This window comes from Ascidia mentula, chromosome 4, assembly GCF_947561715.1.
Source record: "Ascidia mentula chromosome 4, kaAscMent1.1, whole genome shotgun sequence".
Classification (NCBI taxonomy): domain Eukaryota; kingdom Metazoa; phylum Chordata; class Ascidiacea; order Phlebobranchia; family Ascidiidae; genus Ascidia; species Ascidia mentula.
In genome coordinates, this window is record NC_138569.1 from 14,832,282 (window position 1) to 14,857,276 (window position 24,995).

The 24,995-nt window shown below is 38.0% G+C and overlaps 6 protein-coding genes across 6 annotated transcripts; 2 read left to right on the plus strand and 4 right to left on the minus strand.

Annotated features, from left to right (window-relative positions):
* Window positions 1-275: 275 nt before the first annotated feature.
* On the minus strand, window positions 276-1,786 carry LOC145898139 (meiotic recombination protein REC114-like). The gene is made up of 6 exons (XM_082986574.1): window positions 1,711-1,786; window positions 1,298-1,354; window positions 1,035-1,228; window positions 853-972; window positions 462-595; window positions 276-399 (listed from the first exon to the last, which is right to left on the minus strand). The coding sequence occupies exons 1-6, from the start codon at window positions 1,784-1,786 to the stop codon at window positions 276-278; spliced, it is 705 nt and encodes a 234-aa protein (XP_082842700.1).
* A 1,152-nt stretch (window positions 1,787-2,938) lies between these two features.
* LOC145898140 (heparan sulfate glucosamine 3-O-sulfotransferase 6-like) lies at window positions 2,939-4,523 on the minus strand. The gene is made up of 5 exons (XM_082986575.1): window positions 4,508-4,523; window positions 4,237-4,310; window positions 3,993-4,153; window positions 3,691-3,865; window positions 2,939-3,535 (listed from the first exon to the last, which is right to left on the minus strand). The coding sequence occupies exons 1-5, from the start codon at window positions 4,521-4,523 to the stop codon at window positions 2,939-2,941; spliced, it is 1,023 nt and encodes a 340-aa protein (XP_082842701.1).
* Window positions 4,524-7,325: 2,802 nt separating this feature from the next.
* LOC145898141 (heparan sulfate glucosamine 3-O-sulfotransferase 6-like) lies at window positions 7,326-8,877 on the minus strand. Its single transcript, XM_082986576.1, has 5 exons — window positions 8,862-8,877; window positions 8,612-8,685; window positions 8,367-8,527; window positions 8,068-8,242; window positions 7,326-7,922 (listed from the first exon to the last, which is right to left on the minus strand). The coding sequence occupies exons 1-5, from the start codon at window positions 8,875-8,877 to the stop codon at window positions 7,326-7,328; spliced, it is 1,023 nt and encodes a 340-aa protein (XP_082842702.1).
* Window positions 8,878-10,468: 1,591 nt separating this feature from the next.
* On the plus strand, window positions 10,469-12,854 carry LOC145898944 (protein dcd1B-like). The gene is made up of 12 exons (XM_082987620.1): window positions 10,469-10,546; window positions 10,608-10,740; window positions 10,793-10,890; window positions 10,994-11,064; window positions 11,257-11,365; window positions 11,452-11,581; window positions 11,686-11,790; window positions 11,855-11,970; window positions 12,095-12,205; window positions 12,280-12,397; window positions 12,460-12,676; window positions 12,744-12,854. The coding sequence occupies exons 1-12, from the start codon at window positions 10,469-10,471 to the stop codon at window positions 12,799-12,801; spliced, it is 1,344 nt and encodes a 447-aa protein (XP_082843746.1). The 3' UTR covers window positions 12,802-12,854.
* A 623-nt stretch (window positions 12,855-13,477) lies between these two features.
* On the plus strand, window positions 13,478-16,497 carry LOC145897064 (uncharacterized). Its single transcript, XM_082985228.1, has 8 exons — window positions 13,478-13,599; window positions 13,959-14,041; window positions 14,552-14,637; window positions 14,725-14,900; window positions 14,975-15,118; window positions 15,493-15,702; window positions 15,814-15,887; window positions 16,065-16,497. The coding sequence occupies exons 1-8, from the start codon at window positions 13,570-13,572 to the stop codon at window positions 16,495-16,497; spliced, it is 1,236 nt and encodes a 411-aa protein (XP_082841354.1). The 5' UTR covers window positions 13,478-13,569.
* A 1,587-nt stretch (window positions 16,498-18,084) lies between these two features.
* Window positions 18,085-24,995, minus strand: LOC145897063 (uncharacterized). Its single transcript, XM_082985227.1, has 8 exons — window positions 24,743-24,995; window positions 24,064-24,204; window positions 22,932-23,169; window positions 22,252-22,402; window positions 21,938-22,098; window positions 21,160-21,766; window positions 20,586-20,872; window positions 18,085-19,465 (listed from the first exon to the last, which is right to left on the minus strand). The coding sequence occupies exons 1-8, from the start codon at window positions 24,956-24,958 to the stop codon at window positions 18,090-18,092; spliced, it is 3,177 nt and encodes a 1,058-aa protein (XP_082841353.1). The 5' UTR covers window positions 24,959-24,995; the 3' UTR covers window positions 18,085-18,089.

Below are 24,995 nucleotides of genomic sequence, written 5' to 3' on the forward strand. Positions count from 1 at the left end.
GACGGTCAGAATGACGTCTAAATATTCAACCTTCTGCAAAGAAATGGATTTTGCCTTGTGGCTTTTACTCTTTTAGCAAATGCGTTTATGCAGATAAAGGCCTGTGCTAACACTCAAAAACATTGGATTGTTTACAAAACTTGTCTTTATTTTTCGAAAGCATTCGGTGTGGTTCAGCGATAAGGCGAGTTCGAAGCAATTTTAGGTCAGAACTATACAATTGGGTTCCAGGCCAGACGGATCAACGCTCCCTTCATATGCCATGACACATGATCTCATTTTTCATTCGACTTTACCAACTTATCCAATATTTGTTCCACTTCGCCAACGAACGTGGGAAACGTTGGGTCTGTGAAACATAGCATCACCATTTGTTCAAGACCTACATGTCCGCCATCCCTGAAACGAGTTAAATATTTCCATATGATTGTTGAACTTGACCCGGCCTAGGTACGTCTTACTTTTCCCCCTCCATATGCGTGTGTCTGTAGATAAGCGGCAACTTGTCCGCATCGTCGTTCATAATAGTTTGAACGAGTTGAGATAGACTTGGATGTCCTGGCTCTCCGCTACCTTTCGTCGTTGGGGCAGACTCCTGCACGATAAAGAACCTTTTAGCGGGAGCATGGCTTTTTGCATATTTGGCTTTCTCATGTTTGAAACTAGTTCATACAGGGTTCCCCTCACAAAAAATCCCCAGCAGCTTCAGAAAACAATATGCTTAAGAAATGACGTGTAGCTTGTAATGCGGTAGTCTTAAATCGATTATTTGAGAAGTGTCCCATGGAGAAGCTTGGGTTGTAGTGTGTATTGCCTACAGTATAGTTAAAACTATAAATTTTGGCCACCGACCTTTTGCACACTTGTCTGTGAGTCGCCGTCTTTGGCATATCGGACATTAACGTATTTTGAGAGGGCAGACGCACACGCCTTGCACAAAGCCAAACCTTCTATTTCTTTTGAACCAGCAAACTTTGAATTCAAAACATCGAATTTCTGTTACAAATTTAACAAGGCCAAGGGACTGAACCCACCTGCAAGCGAAACATGCGCGATTCGCTTCGTACTTTGTACAGGAACACTAACGTGTCTTTTTTCTGCAACACTTTGCACGCACGAGGCTTGATGGAAGCATTGAGCAGAAATAAGCTTTCGAGCACTGTTTCGCCGTCTGTTACCATGAAGTATCCACTATCCTTTAACGAAACCACTAGCTTCGATTTTCCGCCTGTCACTAGATTAAATTTCGAAGTTAAGTAAACAGCCTAGTTCCCTTACACAACTAACTTTAATATACGACCTTGATATGGAATCCACTGGCCCTTTGCTTCCGGTATAGGTCCAGTTGAAGGCACTGTTAAAATGTTTTTTTTGGAGGAAACACTAACCTGCTATATGGTATAAATTCGTAGTATCGGCTAAAATTGTAGTTTTTTCAAACTTTAGTCAAATAGGACATATAACATTAAAGCATATTTTCGGCATTGTTGATGACCTTATTGGTTACGCCATTCGCAATAGACAGTTTAGCTTTTGCTGTTAAACATTCCCTGTGAAATGCAAGTGCAGAACTTTTGTATCAGCTAAGACCCAGCAAAAAGACCAATTAAAATGCCCTTTACTTTGCCAGAAGCATTTGTAAAGCGTGCATTCTTACTCTAATGTTAGACAAAATTGAAACAATAATTTCCAAGTGACTAATGGGCAAACCTTTTAGTTTCGAATCCGGCTTAAATCTACTGTATTCCAGTAGTTTCCATGCCTGTTCTGTTCGCGAGCATTCCATTTTCTGGGTTATTTCCAACGAGTGTTTCACATAAATTAAGGCAGATATCTTTTTGCTGTTATCAGACCATCAGTCCCGAGACAGTGATAATAACTTCTTTGAATTCAACAGCAAAATGATTGCTGTGACGTCACAAATACACTTGCACGTCGATTGGGTATTAGGAATCTTGTCCATTTTCCACAGTACGTTTGTATTTTCGTTTTCTTTTTATACTTACGCGTGTTTAGTTGTTGTTGTATCATTTACAAACAAACAACTTTAAACCCCTAGTAAACAATTTACTGCAGTAAACAAAAAATTGTTTCAGACTAATTAGTGCTATTCAGCCAAACATCGAGGTAACAACCGGAACCTGCAGCAGCTTCTGACCACATCCAAATTATACCATCACTTTTAAGCAGTCCTCGGGACGATTGAGTCTGTCGATTAGGATCTAAGGAAACGTTATTTGGACCAAGTTGGCGTTTGCGTTTTACTTTGGCCAGCACGGTCAAGCCACCTTAAGTCATATACGGCTTGTTGCAACCTATCACACCCGATCCTACGGCAAACGGTGATTTTCCGCAAGAAAAAAAGGTGCCTGACTGGATAACCCTTGTAGATTTTGTTGGTGAATTTGGTGTCCATGCTAATTTAGGTTTCACGTTTGTTTATGTGCGTAATGACGTTGGTGCAAAATAAAAAAAAATTAAAGTCAACAAATGACTTGCTTATTGATGTAGTAATGGGCTGGATTTTTGTCATCAATGATCCGTAGACATATTTTTTGTGTAACAAGTGAGGTTTAGGCAGGACTCTTATGGAAACAAATATGCGGTGCTAGAACTTGAGCTTAGGGGTCCCTGAGTCAGCACGAAAATCCTCGGAAAATTGTAGACAAGAGCACGACTGTATGTGCAGAACGAATCTACAAAAATATACCTGAGGTATACCGGGTTTGCATATTGTTGTCTACAATATTGTCCGGTTTGTATATTTTCAAATGAGGCCAACAATACAGGTACGCGCGATCACAAAATCGTATTTCAAAGAAACACTTTACCACAACCTACAATAATGATAACGTTTAACATGAAGTGGGTCGTACATATATTTAACTAATCAGTATTATCTACTAATACATGTTATCCAATGCTATAAGTGGTGTTATTATTGCCACCCATAATCAACACCAACGTCCTTGTAAAACTGTTCGTTGAAGGGGTGGTAAAATGCTTGTAACTTTTTAATCGTTGTTTCTGAGGCTTCCTTGCGATTGTTGCGAGTCCTTCCCTTTGTGTCTTCAAGACACTTGGTTCCCGTCCAGTCAGTTTTCTTAGTTTCATTGTGAAGGTGATCCATTGTGAATTGCCGATAGCAGTAAAATCCCTTATCTGGATTTCGAACAAAGTCATCGTCAAACAAAACTTTTGGGAGCCCGATGAAATCTTGCAGTTCCTCTATAATGGGGCCTGGTGATTTGATAAACTGTTTTCCCTCGATAATTTTTAAGTTGGATTCGTTGAAGGCCGCTTTCCAGCTGTTTATGTGTGCTGTGTAAATTCCGTTTGACAACATAGTAAGCGCAGCGTCCCTTTGGAAAAGCCTGACAAATTCGTTTCTTAAGTTCTTGTTTTCGCAAGAGATGTCCTGTAATTTCCAGTCCTTTATTTTTCTTTGAAGCTTGGGCAGGTTTTCGTCAACATACGAGTCAAAAGTCTCGTATTTTTCCAGCAGTTTGTCCCCGAAAAGTCTGTTTCTTTCGCGCTGCAAAATCAAACCCGTTATTTCTGTGTAAGTTTAAACATTTACGTAACTGTATTTGTATAACCACTGCTATGTCTTGCTCGGAAACAGTACATGCCGCTCAGATTGCCAAACTTAACTCAGTTAAATCAAGAAAAGTCATTTCGTAAACAAACCTCGTGAACGTAGTCTGAAAATGCCCTCGCAGTCGGGTCACATACAATCAGAATAAGTTTGACGTCTGGAATGGCTTCCTTGATCCTCTGTGGCATGTCGACTGGCTGGGAACCGAAGTAGATCGGTGTTTTTTCCATGCCAACTTGTCTGTCATTTGTTGGCGGCATTTTTTTACTTCATGTAAATAAAAGCGTTTTAAAAGTTTTCCTCGTTGATCTTCACCGTTTTGAAATTTTGCATACTTCAAAACCAAAACCTGCCATAAAGTTTTTTTTCCTGTATAACATTGACTTTCTCTTACATGTATTTCTCATATTCTCTGCTTCCAGAATTAAAAAAGAAAGCCTCCACATTTGGAGGTATTCGAACCATCGGGTGGTGATTGAGAAATCGGATCACTCCATCTGTTCCACATTTTTTCACGCCTATGCCGATAACTTTAGGAAAGCTTTGTTTTGCATTCTGTAAAATAATTACAAAACCGTATTTCGACAACGACATGCAATGCACCTGTGACGACGTTTATGCATAATGTGGGGTTATACCTTAACGTTCTCTTTGTTGTATTGATGGATTTCTGCCAACATTTTCTCTCGTCTTTTTAGTTTATCGCTGTAAGCTGCCGAAAAATATTGTTGTGTCTACATTACAATACAGCGTTCGAAATTTTTTAAAATAACTTAAAAAAAACTATGGCCGGGTCCACGCACCCCGTTTTGCGTCAACGGAATCTTTGTTTGTTTCTTTCAAGCTGGGGAAATGTGTCGATCAGGCATAAAAATTTAACAGCAATCTTGCAACATGCGTATCACTAACCTTTAATATTGTTCATTTCTTCAACCCATCCGCTTACTTCGTACAGTAGATATATGTTAACAAGACCCAAGACTATCAAGAAAACAAGTTTTCTTCTGGAAGGTACAACGTGTAAGAACTTCCTCATCGTTGTTCTTCAGAATATTGACTAACGTTCTCTCTACACTTGTGTCAGATAGAGCATGTAAAATATAATTCACAAAGCCTTGTCCATCGTGTTGTAATGTACACATACACACACTCGTACGTATTACACTCAACTGCACGCCAGCGTGGACATAAACAGTATTTCTCTAAACGGTTTACACAAGGCAGCTCACAAAAAGTTTCAACACCTTACTGCTTTTGGACATAATTAGCTATGTTGTCCCAAAAATGCTACAATTACCGGACTCTGTAATTTACTAACCGTATACGCACACATGCCTTTCTGCTGGTGACCAATTGGTTACAACCAACGATAGTGGACTGTAATACACTTAATTAACAACTATAGCCCCGAGGATAAGATTTCCTGCATAACACACTAGCGTAATTACAACAGAGTTGTTAATTATTGTCTGTTTGATAACAAACTGAATGCGGTACATGGCATTTATATGAATCAAAATTTATAACTTATACTGACTGAAAAACGTATTCTAAACATCTATATTTTGAGGTATTCTTCATTTTGATTTAGATTTTATGTATTATAATACATCATTGTTTAAATAAATATTTGGTTGCCACATTAAACCAAAAAATCGCATATACTGCTATTTTTGTTGCCAGGCATACTAATTAATCGGAATTGCTCTTCTGGCACTTAGTTTCTAAAGTGTTTATTAGAAACCAACGTTTCGTCTGCCATCCGGCGAGACTTCTTCGGGGTTACGTCAACAGTGAAGCATCACGCACATAAAACACTAAAAACGCAGGACGCAAAAAATCGCAATTGTGTACGATATAGCGATATACAGCTGATTAATATTATATAAGTTTTTGATGGTGTTTCAAGATCAACTTGTTCGTAATAAAGTGGCTATATTTAAACCAGACATTGGCAAACTCCGGCCCACAGGCCACAACACGTGCATCTTAGTATTTGCCTGGCCCGCATGTCAAATTTTTAATAAATTCTGGTCGAAAATTTGCCCCCCTCTGTGTTTAAAAAAACATGTCCTGCTTTCTCTTGGGCTGAACTAAAATTTTTAGAACATTGAAGACTCAAGTAAAAGTTTTGTTGGGCTGTTGGCAGATTTTTTTTAAGTATCGTACATTTTGAAATCCACTTTGCCAGCTTGCTAAACAAAAGCTTTCTGCCGGAACAAATGTTACATATTAACAACTGACACACTCAGCACAGAGCTCTTATAGAAGAAATATTTGTCCCCCGCTGGGTTGTTGATTAATTTTCTTCAACGTAGGTCAAGCGACATGTTGGGTCATATGATGGTGCAATGTACACAATTTATTTGCTATTCCGCACTTGAGTTGATCGGGTGCTTTTGCTGCGGACACTTTTGAGTCGTGGTACTTCGGCGTATTTTGCGTTTTAGTGCATTGTTGAGCTCTTTCGAAGGGTTAAAACTTGCATTATCTTGCATTATCAAACCTTGCATTAGCCAAACATCGAGGTAACAACCGCAATCTTCAGCAGCTTCTGACCACATCTAAATTATACCATCACTTTTAGGCAGTCCTCGGGACGACGGAGTCTGTCGACCAAGTTGGCGTTTGCGTTTACTTTGCGCGTACTTTGGACCAAGTTGGCGTTTGCGTTTTACTTTGGCCAGCGCGGCCGGGAGCCACCTGAAGTCATATACGGCTTGTTGCAACTTCACACCCGATCCTACGGCAAACGGTGATTCTCCGCGAGAAAAAAGGTGCCTGACTGGATAACCCTTGTAGATTTTGTTGGTGAATTTGGTGTCCATGCTAATTTAGGTTTCACGTTTGTTTATGTGCGTAATGACGTTGGTGCAAAATATAAAAAAAGGAAAGTCAACAAATGACTTGCTTATTTCTTTGAAAAGGAACGCCAACGCTAGGATGCTGTTATTCATATTCTAAGTAAACGTTTCGAACTCATACTGGATTCATCATCAGTACTACTACATTGAACTGTTTGCAGAAAAGCGTCGGGTTAATAAAGATGACATCGCTGCTGTGCTATCGATGCTGCTGTCGCGCAACACGCCTCCGGCTTGTTACTCGATGTTGTTGCTGCTGTTCCCCTTCTGCCTTTCAGTCCTTTATTAACCCGACGCTTTTCTGCAACCAGTTCAATGTAGTATTTCTGATAATTAACTCAGTATAAGTTCGAAACGTTTACTTAGAATATGATTAACAGCATCTTAGCTTTGTCTTTCCTTTTCAACGTTATCGACTCCACTTATTTTGTACCCGACTTGCTTATTGATGTAGTAATGGGCTGGATTTTGTCATCAATGATCCGTAGACATATTTTTTTGTGTAGCAAATGAGGTTTATGCAGGACTCTTATGGAAACAAATATGCGGTGCTAGAACTTGAGCTTAGGGGTCCCTGAGCCAACACGAAAATCCTCGGAAAATTGTAGACAAGAGTACGAATGTATGTGCAGAACGAATCTACAAAAATATACCTGAGGTATACCGGGTTTGCATATTGTTGTCTACAATATTGTCAAATGAGGCCAACAATACAGGTACGCGCGATCACAAAATCGTAATTTAAAGAAACACTTTGCCACAACCTACAATAATGACAACGTTTAACATGAAGGGTCGTACATATATGTAACTAATCAGTATTATCTACTAATACATGTTATCCAATGTTTTCAGGGGTGTTATTATTGCCACCCATAATCAACACCAACGTCCTTGTAAAACTGTTCGTTAAAGGGGTGGTAAAATGCTTGTAACTTTTTAATCGTTATTTCCGAGGCTTCCTTGCGATTGTTGCGAGTCCTTCCCTTTGTGTCTTCAAGACACTTGGTTCCCGTCCAGTCAGTTTTCTTAGTTTCATTGTGAAGGTGATCCATTGTGAATTGCCGATAGCAGTAAAATCCCTTATCTGGATTTCGAACAAAGTCATCGTGAAACAAAACTTTTGGGAGCCCGATGAAATCTTGCAGTTCCTCTATAATGGGGCCTGGTGATTTGATAAACTGTTTTCCCTCGATAATTTTTAAGTTGGATTGGTTGAAGGCCGCTTTCCAGCTGTTTATGTGTGCTGTGTAAATTCCGTTTGACAACATAGTAAGCGCAGCGTCCCTTTGGAAAAGCCTGACAAATTCGTTTCTTAAGTTCTTGTTTTCGTATGAGATGTTCCGTAATTTCCAGTCCTTTATTTTTCTTTGAAGCTTGGGCAGGTTTTCGTCAACATACGAGTCAAAAGTTTCGTATTTTTCCAGCAGTTTGTCCCCGAAAAGTCTGTTTCTTTCGCGCTGCAAAATCAAACCCGTTATTTCTGTGTAAGTTTAAACATTTACGTAACTGTATTTGTATAACCACTGCTATGTCTTGCTCGGAAACAGTACATGCCGCTTAGATTGACAAATTTAACTCAGTTAAATCATTTCGTAAACAAACCTCGTGAACGTAGTCTGAAAATGCCCTCGCAGTCGGGTCACATACAATCAAAATAAGTTTGACGTCTGGAATGGCTTCCTTGATCCTCTGTGGCATGTCGACTGGCTGGGAACCAAAGTAGATCGGTGTTTTTTCCATGCCAACTTGTCTGTCATTTGTTGGCGGCATTTTTTCACTTCATGTAAAAAAGCGTTTTAAAGGTTTTGTTCATTGATCTTCGCCGTTTTAAAGTTTTGCATACTTCAAAACCAAAACCTGCAATAAAGTTATTTTCCTGTATAACTTTGACTTTCTCTTACATGTATTTATCATATTCTCTGCTTTCAGAATTAAAAAAGAAGGCCTCCACATTTGGAGGTATTCGAACCATCGGATGGTGATTGAGAAATCGGATCACTCCATCTGTTCCACATTTTTTCACGCCTATGCCGATAACTTTAGGAAAGCTTTGTTTTGCATTCTGTAAAATAATTACAAAACCGTATTTCGACTACGACGTGCAATGCACCTGTGACGACGTTTATTGCATCATGTAAAGTTATACCTTAACGTTCTCTTTGTTGTATTGATGGATTTCTGCCAACATTTCCTCTCGTCTTTTTAGTTTATCGCTGTAAGCTGCAGAAAAATATTGTTGTGTCTACATTACAATAGATCGTTCGAAATTTTTTAAAACAACCTAAAAATAACTATGGCCGGGTCCACGCACCCTGTTTTGCGTCAACGGAATCTTTGTTTGTTTCTTTCAAGCTGGCGCAATGTGTTGATCAGGCATAAAAATGCGTATCACTAACCTCTAATATTGTTCATTTCTTCAACCCATCCGCTTACTTCGTACAGTAGATATATGTTAACAAAACAAAAGACCATCAAGGAAAGGAGTTTTTTTCCTGAAGGTGCAACGTGTAAGAACTTCCTCATCGCTGTGCTTCAGAATATTGACTAATGTTCTCTCTTGATACACTTGTGTCATATAGAGCATGCACAATAAAATTCACAAAGCCTTGTCCAACGCGTTGTAATGTACACATACAAACACTCATTCGTATGACACTTAACTGCACGCCAGCGTGGACGAGAAAAACAACTGTTACTGTGTTATGTATGTTTTACATACAACAGTATTTCTCTAAGCGCTTTACACAAGGCAACTCACAAAAAGTTTCAACACCTTACTGCTTTTATACCCATGTGTCAACTTCTGCATATCATTCGCACCCAGTTGCGAACCTGCAACAATCGTATCTCTATTTCCATTTTGATATATTTACTTCAAGACAACCGGATTTTTGACATAACTAGCTGTGATTTCCTAAAAATGCTATAATTACCGGACTCTGCAATTAACTAACCGTATACGCACACATGCCTTTCTGCTGGTGACCATTTAGTTACAACTAACGATAGTGGACTGTACACTCCAATAGCTCTATTGCCCCGAGGCTAAGATTTCCTACATCACACAGTAGCGTAATTACAACAGAGTTTTTAATTATTGTCTGGTGGTTAATAAATTGGATGCGGTACATCGCATTTATATGAATCAAAATTTATAACTTATACTGACTGAAAAACTTGCGTATTCTAAACATCTATATTTTGAGGTATTCTTCATCTTGATTTAGATTTTATGTATTATGATACATCATTGTTTGAATAAATATTTGGTTGCCACATTAAACCACAAAATCATAATTGTGTACGATATAACGATATACAGCTGATTAATATTATATAAGTTTTTGATGGTGTTTCAAGATCAACTTGTTACTAATGAAGTGGCTATATTTAAACCAGACATTGGCAAACTCCGGCCCACAGGCCAAAGCACGTGCATCTTAGTTTTTGCTTGGCCCGCATGGTAAATTTTTAATAATTTCCGGTCGAAAATTTGCCCACCTCTATGTTTTAAAGCATGTCTTGCTTTCTCTTATTGGACTGAACTCAATTAAAAGTTTTTGTAAGGCTGTTGGCAGATTTTGTACATTTTGAAATCCACTTTGCCGGTTTGCTATGTGTCGTGACAGGATATGACGCAACACATTCTGCAGAAGCAACATTTGTTCAAAAACAAAAGCTTTACGACGGAACAAATGTTACATATTAACAATTGACACAGGCAGTACAGAGCTCTTGTTGCAGAAATATTTGTCCCCCGCTGGTTGTTGATTAATTTCCTTCAACATAGCTCAAGCGACATGTTGGGTCATATGATGGTGCAACGTCCACAATTGACTTGCTAATCCGCACTTAAGTTGATCTGGTGCTTTTGCTGCAGACACTTTTGAGTCGTGGTACTTCGGCGTATTTTGCGTTTTAGTGCAATTGTTGATCTCTTTGGAAGGGTCAAAACTTGCTTTATCTCTTGAATAATACATTTTTTAGCTTTGTTGCAGACATAATGAAATTCTTGCTGTTGTTCTTGTTTGTGGTTAGCGCGTCCGTTGGACCATCCCTACAGGCAGAGTGTCATGGAAAAGTGAGTTGTTAAGACAAAACGAAAATCTAATTTAAATATCATATGCTATCAACTATTTTAGCCGGATCCGAACGCCAAGCCTAACATGAACCCAATAATAAAACCACAACTCAAATTGGTTTCTACCACCAAGAATGGAAAGTTATACACTGTTGGTGCAGACAATCCGGCATTGCATGTTCTGCATGTTTGGGGTAAGCCATTTTCTCAACCCGATTTTCGCAACTAATTTTTCTGACGTCACAGGCACACCCTATGAAATGGGATTCGCACACGGCACATTGCTGAAAAAGGAAACTACGGATTTCATGAATCAAGTTTGGGATTATCTCGAAGAGCAAGTGGTAAACCTAACTTTAGATACACCCAGCGTCTTGTCACTATTGTTCCATATATGTTTATTGTGGTCAAAATAGATTTTGTACATTTATAATTTATTTGGAACAGATTGAGGCGATCAACGGTTCGGTGAAGTACAAATTTCACGATTGGTTTCTCAAAGACGTAGCCAACGTTGGGTAAGGGATACTACGAATTTGCTCAAATAAATTTGTTGTCGTTAAGTAGCGTTAAAAAAGAAATAGAAGTCATCTGATTTTAATTGCAACTTTGACATTTCTATATCATCTGTCAAAGGAATCATTTTGAATTATACGCAAGACGTTGCGGCACACAAGGACAGAAAAATTGACGCCAAAATATTCGTTTAGAGTGGAAGCGGCTTGTGATCTGGAGATCTGGGCAACTTCCAAGTATTCTGGTGATTACTTTTTAGAAGAATTGAAAGGCATTTCAGATGCCTCTGGTGTGAACCTGAAGGTAATGTTTCTTTTGTACGAAAGACAATGGTTGGCGTCATTTGTTCATACCTCGCGTTGTTTATCCGCTACTACAACTTGACGCAGAAAATTCAAAGAATCCACTTGCTCGGGGAATTAACTAAAGGCAGTTGTTCGATGTTTGGGGCTTGGGATAGCGCTGTGCCCACTGGAAATGGATTGCTTCAACTGCGATCATTGGATTGGAACATGGATGGTAAATCTGAGTGACTGGTGTGTTATATCCGGTCTAATGCATGGCAAATAAACCGAAACGGAACTTCAAAAATGCAATAAAAAGAAATTCCTGTTGTATGGCAGGTCCTTTCAAGAACTTCCCCCAGTTGACTGTGTATCACCCCAACTCCAATCAAACGGGGCCCAACGGCCTTCCAGCAAACGCGTTCGTTAATATCGGTTGGACAGGTAATACAGCACATCAAGTGACAAATGTTACTCATTTACAATCGCTATGTGGCAAACGTTACAGGGTGGATCGGATCGATAACTGGAATGTCAGAAGCGAAACTCGCCATTTCGGAGATCGGAACTTCTTATCCCGACGAAACCTTTTCGAAGGAATCGAGATTTGGAATTCCCTTTACGGTTTATTGATGTTTAACAAACAAATACTTCGTTTATTAAATATATTTTGGAAATTTCGTTGGGATTCGAATCTCAAGGACTTAAAATTTATATTCTTCAATTTTTAATCCAAATTGTCAAATAGTACATACTTCGGGACATACTGCAATTCGACTTCACATTAGACGACGCTATCAACAGGATTGCAAACGCCCACCGAACCTGCGATTTGATACTTGGTGTTGGAGATGGAAAGGTAGCCTATATGTCGCTCGTTAAAAATTGAAAAATTGCAATGCTACAGTTTTGTTGACCGGTATTATGTGTTAGGAAAAAAGAGGGTTTCGTGGCGTTCAGTATTCGGCATCGGTGGCCAACTTCTTCGACGATCAAAACATGCGACCTGTAGAACCTTGGCATCCAAGGATTTCCGATGTTGTTTACTACGGTAAAGAATCTTAATGTCCATTGGTATGCTATTATATGAAAATTCCTGTGAACATTACGAAGGAATGGATTGGCTTTGTCCTGGTTATACGCAAGTTTTGGCAAACCAAATAACAAAATATCACGGAAAATTGACGCCCGAAATTACCATCATGGATGTTGTCTCCATTGTGCAAAGCGGATCAACACATATTGCCATTTATGACTTTGAAAATAATATGATGTACACATCTTTCAATAAGGCCGACGTTCAAACCGGACCCGATGCGGCATACGATAGGTAATTTTGCATTTTTCAGATTGACCCTACCCCACGTTATAGCTCCATTTAAATTTTTACTTTTCAGGGCATTTTTCCAGTTCGATGTTGCTGCGTTGTTTTCGGACACCCAACCTTCGCACTAAAAGTTTTGTTCCATAATCAAGTTCTCGGATGGTGCATTTGTAATTTGCAATTGCTACTCTATTTTTAATGTGACGATTTATACTGTGATTAATAGCCTACTACTGTGACGATTAAATAAGTGTTATTTATCTTGCCTGCCTAATACGGAGTACAATTGCTGTGAAATATAACCTTGTCTTGGATTTTGACTGTTATTGTGGCAGAAACTCAAGTTATGTAAAATGGTAGGCTAGTTTAATTTGCACATTTACGTTTAGATACGTAACAATTATATTGCTCAAACAATTATATTGGTCTACAAACTGCAGCTTCTCTAAAAACCAAGCCACACATTAGACATTTGGAAAAATTAAATTTTCCCAATCTTTAACTTTAACATACTTTTAAGCAATAATTTTAAAATCATGTTTAAACTTTTGTAGTGTTTGAACTTGTCAACCATAACCGGAAAGATTGGCTGAATAAAAACTCACCAGAGCATGACAAGTATTGACGTAAAAGATTTGTTGTTTGTTTACCAAACTATTTAATTAAGTTTTATTTGTATTATACTATGGTATTGCCATGCAACATTAAGCTATGAATCTGTTTTGGAAAATATTAATTCACTTTATTACCTAAAAATTTTCCGTTCCTTGATATTGTTTGTGTCCCTTAACTTATTTATTTGGTGTTGTATAGTTTAGTGGTGGGTTCTTAACGTTCTTTCGCCGGATAATTTTTTTTACAAATGAAATAGTGTTTTGTTTTCGCAAAAACAAAGTTGGATGAATCCCAAGAGCAGCGAGTATACCAGTGTAAGTACTTTTGTGTAAATTGTACTTTAAATTTATGTTGAAAATTTTACAATGGAGTTTTTTTCTAATGCCATTTAATTCTTTCTTCTTTGTATATTGTTCATTTGCGTAGTTGCTTTTTTTTCGCAAAATAATCATGATTTGATTAATGTAAACAGCTGTATTGTTCCGCCTAAAACGGCATCATCAGTTTCTCCATTTTTCTCTCAATAAATCGATCTGAGCTGTCTACAGATCGCTGTTTTGGGATTTTAATACATTATTATTGATACGGTGTGCGATCGACAGCCTGCCAGGGGCCTTTGGTTTTTTGATCCAGTTTTGATTTACTAATCACAGCTGTATTGTTAAAATTTTAGCGGCTTCTCTGTGAAGGATGGGTGGAAAAGCAAATGATTGTTCCCAATTTAAGTACCACCAAGCAAAACAAACCCAAATCCAGGTAATGGCAGACATAGATTGCATCATTCAAACTTCCAGCCGAGTAAATTGTTTGTTTTTTTTTAAAAACTTTGAAATGAACCTCCCTGGACTTACACTTTGCTAAACTCAAAGTGCACATTGGGATAGGGTTATTTATCTGATAAGGCACACTATAACCATTTTGTTTCAGTCACCTTGACTAAATTTTATGACCCTAAATTGTTAGGGCGTCTTGGTGATGACCTTTTTAATTTTATTAGTAAATAACCTTTTTGGGGTCCCTGGCTTCATAGGAATTCTAGGGTCATTAACAATATTGACATATATCTGTAGAAGATGTGTAATACCCTAACATTAAGGCATGTTTTGCTATTTTTCTCGGATGCACATTTGAAAGCTAATATTCCGAACATAGGGAAAATCCTGATGCGTACAACTCCACCATAGCATACCTAAAAAGACATTAAAACAACAACAGGTTTTAAGAATTTTTTAAGAAAATTGTGCAATGTACGCTAACTGTTTTTAGGTTTGCCACACTAACCCTTTTCAGTGGAGGTATTGAAATCCGTTTCTATCCAAAAACTCCAAAACACTGCAAGGAACTGATTCAAGGTAGTCATAACTTGCAGTGTTTACATATATACCATTGGGCTTGGCTGGCCATATATATTTCAAATGCTTGATTGTGTTTTTACAAAGAAAAAGTGACCTTGCTTCCATGGAAGTATTGTGTCCACATGGAAGTCAATACCAACAAATCGTACCAGCTGATCTTGAAAGTTTTTGACGATGGCTTTAGTAGCCCTTGCACAGCAGCCATACAAATGAGCATGAGGTCATTAGAGGAGGCAACGGTATGGATGAAATGCACCCAGGTATGGCCGAAAAATGTGTGAGAATTTTATCTTTAAACATGACTTAAAAAATAAGTTTAAGTTTATTTTGTCAGGGCCTGACAAAACTTCCCAGTGGGTGCGAAGAAAATAAGTTCACTGTAAAAACAACAAGAACTAAAGTTTTTCAACAACTTGGTGCTGCTGAAATGCACTGTATATTGCATTTTTCAAAGGATGTAGTCAAACTCGCTCTGAAGGTATATACTCTATCAACTAACATTTTTCATATATAGAATCTGGGGACATGTTATAAAAGATGATTTAAATTTGAAACTATAAACACCAGTTATTGCACATCCAACCCTCTAGGATTTGTATATAACTGTTTATTATTCTGGATAATCGTTTGTGAGAATCACTCCCCATTCTACTGCAATCACCATGACAATTTCCCCCTTTTATACTTTATACCACAAGCATAACATCACAACAAAGCTGACAAATGTGAACCTGGAAATAAATGTTTCTATTCATGTGTTGTTTTTATTCTGGGCCACGTTTTACTGTTTACCTCTATCTTACTACCAAAAGGCACAAAAAAAGGGAACTAATTTTTAAACATTTTGTTCAGAGTGATTTGACGATTATTGCAATATGGCCAATAATGTTCATCCGAAGTTATTCATCACAAAGTGCAAACAGTTTTTCGATAACAGCTGGTAGACGATCACCAATGGGTGAGGCAACATATGATTTTACAACACTTGAAATGGATGGAAACAAACTGTTTCAAATCCTTGATTATTACACTGGTGTGACAGAACGACTTCCGCAGATAATTGTAAGTTTACTGTTTTTTACCCTAACAGCTAAAAACAGTATTTCAAGCCATGTGGAAACTTTACACACTGGGCAGATATTCCATGCATGTGTTTGTTAATTACCTTTGCAGAAACCTCAGTGCACCAAGTCAATGCAAACCAAGCATGCTGTATCTCTACCAGCATCTCGCCAATCACCATCCAGGTAATGCATCATGTCTAAAATTGCTAGGATCAATATTACATCTTAAAAGTGTGTTACATCTTAAAAAAGTCTTGAACAGTTTTTTCATCTATGTACTATGCTCTATATATTAATATATTAAAGTTAGACAGAGTAGATAATTGTTGAAGTTTGTATTATTTATCACTGGGCTTTTAGGCCTGCTATAAGAAATGCGAAAACTGATCAAGATATTCGACCACTTGCTTCTCCACCTCCAAAACCACCAAGAAAACCAACTATGACCATTAATAACTTGGAAAAGTTTACTGTACCACAAGGCCGGACACCAGTGCCCAAACAACGTCATATGCTCTTGCCCCCTAAAAAAGACTCAGATGCTGATTTGGACAAATTACTTAACTCATTGGAGCACAGCCTTGGTATGGACACACAATCCAAAAACTCTGTAACAGTAACAGATCATCACACAGAAGAATGCCGCGAGTTACTAAATGAGTTATTAAGTAAAGTGTGCAATTCGAAATCCTCTGGCAAAAGTGAAGCATCTTATTCTAGTGTGGATTTCAGTCGAAAATCTCTAAAAAAGAAGAAAGAAGCTTCAAAGGGAGTGTCTGATGTGTATTTTTAGTTTTTTTGTGTATTATGTAATCTGTTTGCTAACTGCACTTATTTTCCACTGCTTACAATTCAATGGTGCTTTGAAAGTATTTACCTAAGCTGGTGCTGCATATTTTTAAGCTATGCAATTGACTAAAAATTTATGTCCACATTTTGTTTTATTTCAATAAATCTTGAGATGATAAAGTTATATTCACTACGGCTGCAAACACTGTTCAATGCAAATATATTTGCTAAGACCACTTAGTGACATAGTGTGTGGCCATAGTAATGTTTTTAAGCGTTGTTAAGCTTATGGCAATGAGGTGACGGTGGCCAATTAGTGGGGTTAATAGGGAATGTGTGACATTTCTATTCAACGAGTACGAAAAATGTGCAACAGTCTGTAGTGAAAATACACAACTATAAATATACACAAAAAACACCCATAAAGTTGGCAATGATACAAATCCTATCACCTACAAAACCAATTACTATGATAAAAAAGTAATTTTGTCCCTTACGGGTGTTTTGAATGGAAAATAAATTGTTTTGTCAGTAAATAAATTTAAAGAAGCAAATAGACAAATTATGGTAGTTGGTATCTGTTCTTGGACAAATTTCAATACAAACAGTTTGCTGTACAAGATTAAGTTGTCCATCATTTATTCATCCAAACATACAGTTTTACCCAAAATCATAAATTTAAGAATTCTTTTCCCCAATTACATGCCACCAGTCCACAACACATCATATTATCTTTATGTTGGAAATGCACACAAACAACTTTAAAAAATTTACAAAAACAATTGTTATCATAAATGCCTTTTGATGTTAGTTACAATTACGAAACTGCTTCATTACTATGTATAATTACAAAATTCAAACAAGAGGTACAGATATGAAACGGGTTGGAAATAGTAATACTACACAACAAATAGGAACTGATTCTAGTTTGTACACCACCTTGTCTATGACTTGTTAGGCATAATGTTGCTGCAAAGCCAAGCGAATATGCCTAACATTGGAACAAACACTGAACTGTTACATTAAATACACATAATCAACAAAAAGTACATGAATAATATTCATGTTATGCACAGAACAAAAACATGTATGTAAAATATATATGCTTGTAAAATGACACATCTATTAGTGTAACGTTAACCGCACTATTCTATTGGAAAAATTGACAAAAAAGCATCACCAGTGCCTCAGATCAGCACTTTAAATGACACATTCTAAACAATTTGGGTCGTGAATCAACAAAGAAAATTTCAGACGAGTTTAACAGCCTTTGTGGCCAATTTAAACAGTTTATTTGTAGGAAGTTTGACTAGCGGTACTGACAAAAAATTGTGTACCTAGTGTACAATATGGCAAGAAGTTGAGGTCTTAAAACCAAGCAAACAAACAAAGTAAATTTTTTCATCGAATTTGCAAAAAAATTTCAACATTTATCAGCGATTAGAAACAGTAACATACTTTGAATTTGAAAAAAAAAATTATTTTTATATAATTAGGAGTAAACAAATCAGTATAATTGTTTTAAACAGACCTATTCACAATAAAGGTGTTTTGAACAAACAAATTGGCAACAACAGTACACACAAAAACTTTCATTCACATAATTTGACAACATTCCCTTGCCTTAACCTTCCGCACTATTTTATGTTCCATTTTGAATTGGCTGCTACCATAATGTACAAAATCTTGTGAACTCTTTCGAGCTGTGTTTGTCTTCAGGTTGTTTAGTTTTGTCAAAATACTTTGACAATTTTGCAAATCGGATTTCTCCAAGCTCGCCGACAGAGTCAGTGTTTTCTCTAGATTGTTAAGTGTGGGTTTAGTTTCGTCAGATGTTGGCACTGGCAGGTTTCCTTCAATGTCATAAAAATCAAATCTCGCAGTGTGGGTTTTGTTTTCTGACAAGGGTGTCAAACACGGTGATGGCGCCAGCTCGTTTACAGGGTCAACCACAAACTTACTTCCACTGCACGTGGAGGAAGCAAGGCTTAGATTGCTGCGTTTCACAGTCAAAGATTCCTGGAGTATGCCTGAGGAACAAATTTCATCATTCGACTCAGTAAGCTGCGATGAGAAAGAGTAAGGGTATATGTCCTTTCCCTTCTTTATTTTCGATGAGGTGCGGTGGTTGCTCCTCCTTCCACGCCTTGGCAATGAGCAGGAGCGATGGTGGCGGCCAGTTGGCAGTCCACTGTCTGAATCTGCTCCATTTTCAAATGCAAATTCGGGCGGGCCAACATAGTTTAAACTGTTGGAGGCATGTAGGTTTTCACCGCCAGCAAATGAGGAAAAGGACGAGGAGGAAGATGACCTTGAAGCCTGCGAGAGATTCCTGCACTGATATTTCACTAGAATATTGTTCTTGTGGTATCTCAACACAAGGCCAGTGTCAGATCTAGTTGAGCTCGAGTTTTTGACTGTAAGTCTTCTGTTTCGATTGGCAAGTGCATGCAATCTATGGTTTGAACACAGGCTGCTGCAGCTGCTCCTGGCACTGCTGCTGCTACGACTGCTGGTAAACATGGAATAAGAAGATGAGGTATGTGATTCAGCACTTTTGCTTCTGACACCAAAAACATTGTTGATTTTGTTTTTGCCATTATTTAGACCGAGTGGATTTTTGATAATGTTGAAGTGTTGATTGGCGTTGTTCATCACAAGTGCCCTGGAGGTACCGGCACTCGCATTAGTATGAGAAGCCCCATTTTCATTCTCTTCTTCAACCGCAGCTGAGGGTTCTTGCAAGTTGGAGTTTGGTCTTAAACTGTTTTCAGAAAAAAAGCCACCTGGACCTGAGCCTCCACCAGCATGGTCATCGTCTTTGTCATCACTAGAGTCCCGACGGCGATGCAACATCAAGCGACCAACAGTGGTGCTGAGGTTTGTGCTGCTTGTTCTTCGGCTTTCACCTTCATCGTCGCTAGTTTCGCTGCTACTGCATTTCTGTGACTTGCGGCGGCGCATTGCACGACCTGCAAAGAGAAAATATACAGCTTAAATTACCTAAAATTGATAGTAAGTATTACATCGAGTGGCGGATCTAAGGGGGGGGGGGGGTGTTTATATGTTATGACATCTCCCTCAGCATTTTAGCGGATTTATCTGAGGGGTGTGAAAGCGGTTAATTTTCCCCTTATGCAACAACGAACACTAAGGCCCAGTTTCTCCGCAGTTGCTTGCTTTGTTTATCGCCCCCCCCTCCCTGCATTCATGCGGCGACGACCATTTTTAAAACAATTGTTTGTCGTGCCGTTGGCCAATAACTCGTTAACAACAAGCGTGTTTGAAAACCACGGCCTTGTCGGTTATTGATTTTCGCTACAATTTCATTACAGTTTCTACAAGGGTTAAAATTGTTTAAAAAAGCTTCCGACATAAGTAGATGAAGTTAAACAATTATTTCAATTTTGAAATATTGATGTATATTTAATGCTGCAAGGTCACATCCCGGGCCAAAGTTCGTAGATTTGTCCAAAAACGATCCCAACGGGATGTGAAATATTGCCCATACTCGTCGAGCATACAGAGTGAGTCGCATTGTTGCGTGTAATAGGGTTTATTTTTTGCGTTTTTAGGCAACTTGAAACTCGTGTACTTTCGTGAACCAAAGTTGATCGATACATCGGGTAAACTTGTTTTGAAGCTAAATTTGCACGATGTCCGACCAAAATAACGCCTTCCGAGCGTATTTTGGCTCTCACGCAATCATTCGGGACTCGGTTACCTAAATCGGACAAACCTCATATTTTTTCTAGGTCTGCAACTGACTACATTGCATTTATGTGATAATATTATGTCAGCAACTAGAAAAAGTACAGTGTATAGTTAAACCACACAAGTGGCTGGACTGGTGCACAGCAAACCATTCACCCACATTGTGGTGATAAAATTAATAGTGCGTGTAATAGCAGATATCCTTACCACTGACCAGGCAAAAATAACAGCATCGTTCGAACTTAAGCAATCATATGCTTGCTATGCAAACAATAACTTATTGCCTACATAGGCTAGAGACTAAAGAAATTTTGAAATTGGTTGGGACTGATTCTAATCTAATCCCATATAAACAACTTCATACAGAGGTGAACGAACCTGGTCTAACAGAATAATGGGCAGTCTCATTTTTATGGTCAAATAGCACTTCATTGCTTGTGGTTTGGGAGTCTTGATAGTTGATGTATTGCTTGCCCTGGTGAGATGTGGGGGAAGAGGAAGAAATTGAATGTCGACCTGTCATGTGTTGACCTGTGGAGCGTGTCATCACAGAGTCCCCTAGGTCATGGATGTCACTCTCAAGTTCAGCCTCCTCACAGATTTCATTCAGCACTGGCGCACTTTTACGTTTCTTAAATCGTTTCAGTTGCAGTGTCCGTTGCAATCTAAAAAAGCATACGTATATGTTTGCAATCAGCCAGTAAAGTCTATTCACAATGTTTAATGAAATAAAATATAGTAAAAAAATCCCTTAAAAAAAAGTTATGTAAAACAGGGTTGAATTAATATATATACTTTCTAACATGTATGTCCAGAAGAAGGGGACATTAACTGGTTGGTGATTAAAAAGGGTGCTGAGTGCCAACAAGAAAAAGGTCATGAATCACAAAAAATTTTCACTTGTTATTTCAATTTTTCCCTCTCTGTTTTTAATTCAGCCATGTAAACTTACTGTGTAGCCAGAAGTTTAGGGTTAACCATGTTTGTAATGTCATCAGCTGCATCGCCCTCATCATCTGTTGTGGTTTGTGAGCGACTGCGCTCTTCTTCCTCAATGAGTGTGTCAATACCACCATGGGCAACGCTGAAGCCGTGTCGTGGGGTGATTGTGAGATGTTCACGAATATACGAAGGGTTTGATCTACGGCTTTGATCGACTGAAGTGGAGAGTGATGAATTTGAATCTTCCGAACTGGAACTTCTTGTCCTTCTGCGAGCAGGGTCTGAATTGACTGGTACAGCCAATGAGGAAGAAGGCATAAGCAAGGTTTGGTTGCATGGTGGAGAAACAGAAAGATTAAGTGGCGTGACAGGATTTGTATGAGTATCAGGGTACATAGGTCTTAAGCGGTTGGGCACAGGCCTTGATTCTGATACAGAAGTCCTGGCAGAAGTAGAAGAATTGTCATCTGATAGATCCTCGTCATCACTGCTGAGGTTTGAGTTGTTGTTTTGTTGTACCATACTCCTTTCAGCAAGAAGGAAATATGTAGAGGTAATGTGGTCATAGCGGTCGTCTCTCAAGGCAGTTAGAATTTCATCTTCATCTGCTAACTCAGCTGTTATGTATCAAAATAGGGAAGATGTTAATCGGCTATACTCTGTGTTTTTTCAGTTTGTCAGTATATATGGAAATTGTTATACATATAAAACAAATGAAATATATAGACAGTATGGAGTTTTGATGTTTGATACAAATTCAGCACGACATCGTGCAGACCTCAGCTTACCGTTGGTCATTATGTCCAATACATCTCTGTGGACATCTGGAGGAATATTGTTTCTCGATAGTACGGGCACAGAATTTCTCCTGGCCCTGGTTAGTGAACTTACACCTGCCAGCCATGGATGGTTCATTATGTCATCCAGAGTTATTCGATGGGAAGGTTCCCTTCAAAAGTCAAACAAAAAATCAGGAATCATCCAATAAAACGGGCATTCTCGCTTTTTGGAGAAAAACAATATATATAAATGTAAAACGATTTGTGGATTTTACCTGACAATGAATAACCAAGCACCAACACTATTATTTGAGATTACTAACCGAATAATCATGCGCTTGATCAAGTCCTCGCATTGTTCGCTCACATGCTCGAGCACGGTATAGCGGCAGTCCATAATGTTAATAAGGGTTTCACTGTCGTTTGCCTCATTAAAAGGGGCAACTCCACAAACCAGCATGTACAGTATTACACCTGGAAAATACAAATCAATAATGTCATCATGCAAATGATAAGGAAATGTGCATTTCAGCAAAAACCTTTAGCTTGCCCCATTTGGTCATTTCCTGTGCAATAGCATGTCACATCACAAATAGCTGTTCTTTATTTAGCCCAAAATTTATTAAAAAGCATGTCTGCTTTTAAGGTACTACATAATGCATGCATACTGCATTGTGAAAGTGGCAAGTTATATTGTATTACACATTTCACCAAAATTTCCAAAATAGGTAACGATGATTTTTGGCCTTTTTTAATAAAGTTCTTCAAACAAATCTTCCAGTTATTTTACAAAAACAGCTAATTTCGACAACTTTAAGTTAACGTTCATTGTTGTATCATTGATAAAACAGACATTAAGGATTATCCTCAACTTGTTTATGCAGCAATGCATACTGAAGTAAAAACTTAACCTACATGGTACTAACAAAAAATCACAAAACAAGGATCATTTATGCAGGTTTGCATTGCAGTGCCTAAAGCTGCAGATTAAAAAGTCATTTACCTAAACTCCATACATCAACAGCAGGTGCGTCATATTCCTCCCCGAGTAATATCTCTGGTGCTGAGTATGCAAGTGAACCACATGAAGTGGAAAGTTTTTCACCAGGCCTATAACGGTTGCTGAAGCCAAAGTCAGTCAACTTGACAAGGCCTTGACTTTCGAAAAACACAACATTCTCGGGCTTGAGATCTCGGTGAACCACATGTAATTTATGGCAGTAGGCTATTGCACTGACAATCTGAAATTTTTTGTGATATTTTTGTAAAATGTATTTATACAGCCACCTATATTAATGGCAAAGGTGTACACGATAAGTATATCGTACAGTAGGAAAAGTATATAACACATATAATTTCTTTAATAGTTGCTTATGAAAAATGTTAACATTTTGTAATATTCACTGTAAATACAATAAAATTCCAAAACAACCATAAATTAATATTCAATTTGAACATTCTTAACATTCTGCACAATGAAGCCTCACATTTATTATGCATAAAAAAATTAAATATCATAGGACTTACACACAAAAAATAGAATACACAATTCAAGTGTTGCCATGTAAAAATTTACTGTTAAGAGATTGAATCAAAGTTTTACAAGCCGGACCATTGTCATGCCATAAGAAAATACTTCTACAAAAGGTCACACCCTCATAATATGAAACCCATACAGCGCACTACATAATGTTCTTTTTAAAGCATAACAGCCTATATCATATTTCAGTGCTGTGTGGGTGGACAAAATTCCACCCGGATTGTTTGAAAACATCTGCAATAACCTAGTCGGCAACGATTGTTTGTGATGCTATGATACCAACATAACATGTTTTGCTGAGCACATACCTATATGGTGGTATGCATTCACATTTAAATAGGTATGTCCAAATATTAGTTCAACATGTATGTACATTCTTAAAAGGCATTTGGTGTAATTACCATAGTCAGCTCAAACACAAAGAATGCTATTTATTATTCTTAGAGTGACAACTTTAACCTTTACAGTTTGATCTGGGAAGCTCTCACTAGCAAAGGTCACTTAGAACCTGTGCCAAAATAAATTTGTTTTCTCACCAGGGCATTTCAAAAAGTGTTATTTGCAGATGATATGATTTATGTGGTTCCATAATTACCTGGGCAAAATATTCCTTGGCTTGGTCTTCATGCAGACCTTTGTCATGTCTCATTATGTAGTCAAACATGTCACCTCCATCCCCCAATTCAAGGATAAGATAAAGTTTGCTTGATGTTTCTATGACTTGGTACAGTCTAACCTGCAAACAAAAGTGAATTTTTGCAAGTTTGTTTTTAATAAACGGCGTAAAAGTACGGCAAGCAAAGAGCATATTGCACTAAAAAAATACCCTTGAATGTCATGCAGTACTGCAAAGTATGTACACAATTATATTAGCTGCATGGTATTTTCATTGTTCAAATTAAGTTTCCCGGACAATATGTGGTATGAAGTAATGAAGAAATATGCACACACTGCACAACTGGTAGCTCATTCTGGTATTGTAGTTAATGGATTTTGCATCCTGTTTTTTTCATAAACAGTTTTACTATCTTACATAAAAGGACAAAACAATGTTTTGTTTAATAGTATACAAATATTTGCTTGTATGTCTAGTAATAAATACCCAACACATTTTTTAGGTGAGGACTGGGTAACTAACAGTTAAACACCAGTTATGTAAACTATGCTGTACAAATCATTTAACCACCATGCCAAATTTTGTGCTTAACCATTCTTTGATAAAAGGGTCATGAAGTGTCCTGAACTAGAATGCAACAGGCCTAAAGTTTACATACCACATTAGGATGCTGCACCAACTTCATGCATACTACTTCGTGATGAAGATGATCTGCAGATATTTTGTCCATCTTGGTCTTATCAATTACTTTTACAGCTACTTTCTCCCCGGAAAAAACATGGTGGGCCAACTTCACCACTGCAAAGTGACCCCGGCCCAATGTTTTCTTCAGCTCATAGGAGTCAGCAATTTTCCGATGTTCGGGCTGCCACATTTTGCTGAACACAGTGTGTTCAGGACAGCAAAGCAAA